The sequence below is a fragment of the Priapulus caudatus genome, unplaced genomic scaffold (genome assembly GCF_000485595.1).
Source record: "Priapulus caudatus unplaced genomic scaffold, Priapulus_caudatus-5.0.1 Scaffold3715, whole genome shotgun sequence".
Taxonomy (NCBI): domain Eukaryota; kingdom Metazoa; phylum Priapulida; class Priapulimorpha; order Priapulimorphida; family Priapulidae; genus Priapulus; species Priapulus caudatus.
In genome coordinates this window covers 8,315-11,764 of record NW_014580776.1, presented here as the reverse complement: position 1 = coordinate 11,764, position 3,450 = coordinate 8,315, and the positions used below count along the sequence as shown (strand labels likewise).

The 3,450-nt window shown below is 40.1% G+C and overlaps 1 protein-coding gene across 2 annotated transcripts; it reads left to right on the top strand.

Annotated features, from left to right (window-relative positions):
• Window positions 1-6: 6 nt before the first annotated feature.
• On the top strand, window positions 7-2,947 carry LOC106819567 (monocarboxylate transporter 5-like). Of its 2 annotated transcripts, XM_014824182.1 has the most exons (3): window positions 7-273; window positions 1,905-2,131; window positions 2,601-2,947. In XM_014824182.1, the coding sequence occupies exons 1-3, from the start codon at window positions 78-80 to the stop codon at window positions 2,613-2,615; spliced, it is 438 nt and encodes a 145-aa protein (XP_014679668.1). In that variant the 5' UTR covers window positions 7-77; the 3' UTR covers window positions 2,616-2,947. The 2 variants fall into 2 exon arrangements, with proteins under 2 accessions (XP_014679668.1, XP_014679667.1); XM_014824181.1 differs by lacking the exon at window positions 2,601-2,947 and having other exon boundaries at window positions 1,905-2,572.
• Window positions 2,948-3,450: the final 503 nt, after the last annotated feature.

Genomic DNA, 3,450 nt, shown 5'->3' with positions numbered 1-3,450 from the left:
CCGCTTTTATTCGTCACATAGCCTACGCTAACCATTGGGTTTACACCGTATCCGTGGCCGGCCATGCAATATCGAGCATGCTGTTTAGTACTGGCGGAACATTTGGCGTCTTCGCCCTGTATGGAACACTATTCGGGTTCTTTTACGGTATGCTGCTGGGAGCGTTGTCAAACGTTGTCATAGATCTCTTCGGAATTAAAAAGTTCAACAACAGCTTTGGTTACTTCCTGTTTGCCGAGGGAATTGGAAATCTAATTGGAGCTCCCATTGCAGGTATGGGTTCAAAAATTAAGTTACGACATTCTTAGTGATAATCTTACCGAATTTTATATTTCAGAATGATTTTGTTATCTGGTCATTAGATATCTCTACGTGATTGAATTTGTTTTGCATGCGTGAAGATTACTGACGAAGGATTTGTACATGGTTCATTTCTACATGCAAGTCGCTCTACCACTAGGTTTTCCTAATTTTATGAATCTGGCAATACATAATTGATGTTATGCATACTTTACTGTAAATATAGGAAATAATTCCTTCTCATGATTGATTAACCCTTTCACTGCTGAATACTTTTTTACATGTTTGCCCCTGTGTGCTGAATACTTTTTGGCAACGAAGCAAATTTCATGTATATGCGTTTAAAAAAATCACATCAAATAAACCGCTTAATATATCAGCCTAATTTTATAATTAATTATACTTGAGGTGTCCTTCTTTCTAGATATTTCTGCAAAAAAAAGTGTTCTGAATTTTTTTTTGTGGGGGGGGGGGGTTTGTCATTATAATATATGACTTTTTTCAAACAACTAGTCAACAACCAAATTTTGCTGTGTGAATTATTGAAATTTATTCCAATTTAAAAGTTTGTTCCACAGTAATATTTGAAGATCTCACTCTTGAATTATTAGAAGATTTATTATAATAAAATACAGACTATAGTGCCGCAAACAAAGTGCAAAACTTACTACAGTGTACACTCAGTACAGTATAATTATTATGCTTGCTCCTCCACCGCCCGTATGCTACGCTTCAAAAAATCTAAAAATTCTCAGAAGATGGAGCGACAGTGTCATACGATCGATTGTGTACTGTATGCGTTTGCATTGGAACGCTACCGGCCCCCTGTTGTGACCATGGCAACAACCCGGCGTCAGCCGGGTCCCGCATATCAAGTCATGCACGATGTCCCGGCCGCGTCTATTTTTTCCGTACCACAAATGCGCGAAGGGTTCCTCTGATTGGCTGCTTTGATTTGCTCTGACGGAACAACCCGTCGCGTGTGGAGGGAGGTCACGTGATAACGTTGACGATGACGTTCAAAAAGTTCAACCTAACGGTAAGATTCACTCCAACACCGCCACCACTAACCCTCACACTAAATATGTATGTGTCGCCGCGCTATATATAGGCAGTGTTATTCACAAAAATTAATCTATGGTGTGGGGACAGATATCATGATGCAAAAATCCTAACCCTAACCCTAACCCTAACCCTAACCCTAACACTATCACTAACCATTAAAATTAAAAATTAAAAATTAATAATTAAAAATTAACCCTAACCCTAACCCTAACCCTAACCCTGACCCTAACCCTAATCCTAACACTATCCTAACACTAGTGCTGCCACGTTGCGGTCACCTCCCTCCACACGCGACGGGTTGTTCCGTCAGAGCAAATCAAAGCAGCCAATCAGAGGAACCCTTCGCGCATTTGTGGTACGGAAAAAATAGACGCGTCCCGGCCACGGCCGGGACCCGCAGTGAAAGGGTTTATCGATCACGCACTTAATCAACTGATCGGCTGGTCGAATATTTGATTAATGATTAGATGGATTGATTGGGCGATTAATAGATCGATTGGGCAATTAATAGATCGATTGATCGATTTCCGTTGATTTAGGTGCAATTCATGATTACACCAGGAGTTACGTCATATCGTTCCTGTGCGCTGGTTCGGCCAGTCTGCTGAGTTCTGCTCTTCTCGTCCTGCTGTATTTCCTCGACAAAAGAAAAAAACCCGCACCGACCGACGTTGACGGAAAGCAGCGCCACTCTTTAGCAGATCATCAGAGAGCTGAGGAACAGTATCACCCTCGCACGATGTCTACGCTAACAGCTGAGACTGAGGTAGCTGACGCTCATAACATCCAGGTTCCTTGTAACCTTGTCACGCGTAAATAGTACTATTTATTGATGTGGGCAGTGATGTTGCACTGAAAATAATATAAATAGCATAATGTGGCCGTAATTCAATATACATATACCTATACTACTGTTTACGCGGAATATGAACTGAATACAACTCGCGTATCACGCATATGTACACCATGTGTGAAAGAACGACGTGAAAGAAATATTTACTACAGAATATTGCGAAAAACATTGTCTATATATGTAAGTTAGATAACTTAGAACCGTGCTATCACTCATTCATGAATCTGCACAATACGTGCACTTGTATATTATGTCACTCGCCTGCCTGAAAGGAATCATCCAACGAGCGTTGTAAGGCATCGAGAAAACTGATAGAATCAAATTAAGTTAAAAAATGTTGTCTCATGATGTAGTAACCGCGACTTTCTTATTGTCTCTTCAGGTTACAGTCCTATAGATATTCATGGTGCGTACTGCCAGCGATCGAGTCTGCATGCCTTCTACGTGGCGCAAGGAAATCTTGTATGTTATAAGTACAGTGTATAATCATGTATATAGTCCGACAATAATCGCAGCATATTAATTTAACAGATTCAAAAATCAATTAGGCCCTACATATGAATGTTATTGCTCTAGCAGCTGTAGCAGCTGTCAACATATTAGCTGAGTGCGTACAAAACCCAAGGCGCGTACCTTTCCTAGACTCAACGCAACAGGGCACTAGCTCATGAGGTTCTATCGACAAGATGGTGGGTGGGCCGTACTCTAATCGGCCTTTCTCGTGCATTTCGGGGGATTCCTGGGAAAGTAGTTATCGTTTGGCGTCTATTTCGTATATATATACAGCTTATATGAACGCGCGCCGTTTATAATATGGTTTATTACCTCCGCCAAGGGGTTGGCAGGAGGTTATGTTTTCATCGGCGTGTGTTTGTTGGTTTGTGGGTTTGTGTACAGCCTAACTGAAAAAGTTATGGACGGATTGTCATAAAATTTTCAGGATAGGTCAGAAATGGGCTAACTTAGAATTCATTAGAATTTGGTGGTGATCCGGATTCAATTAATTAATTAATTAATTAATTAATAAAATTTCCAGGATAGGTCAGAATTGGGGTAAATTAGAATTGATTACATTTTGGTGGTGATCCGAATCCAATTAATTAATAAAATTTTCAGGATAGGTCAGAAATGGGGTAACTTAGAATTGATTACAGTTTGGTGGCGAACCGGATCCAATTAATTAATTAATTAAGAATTATTAATAAAAATTTTCACGAGTGAACAGAATTCGG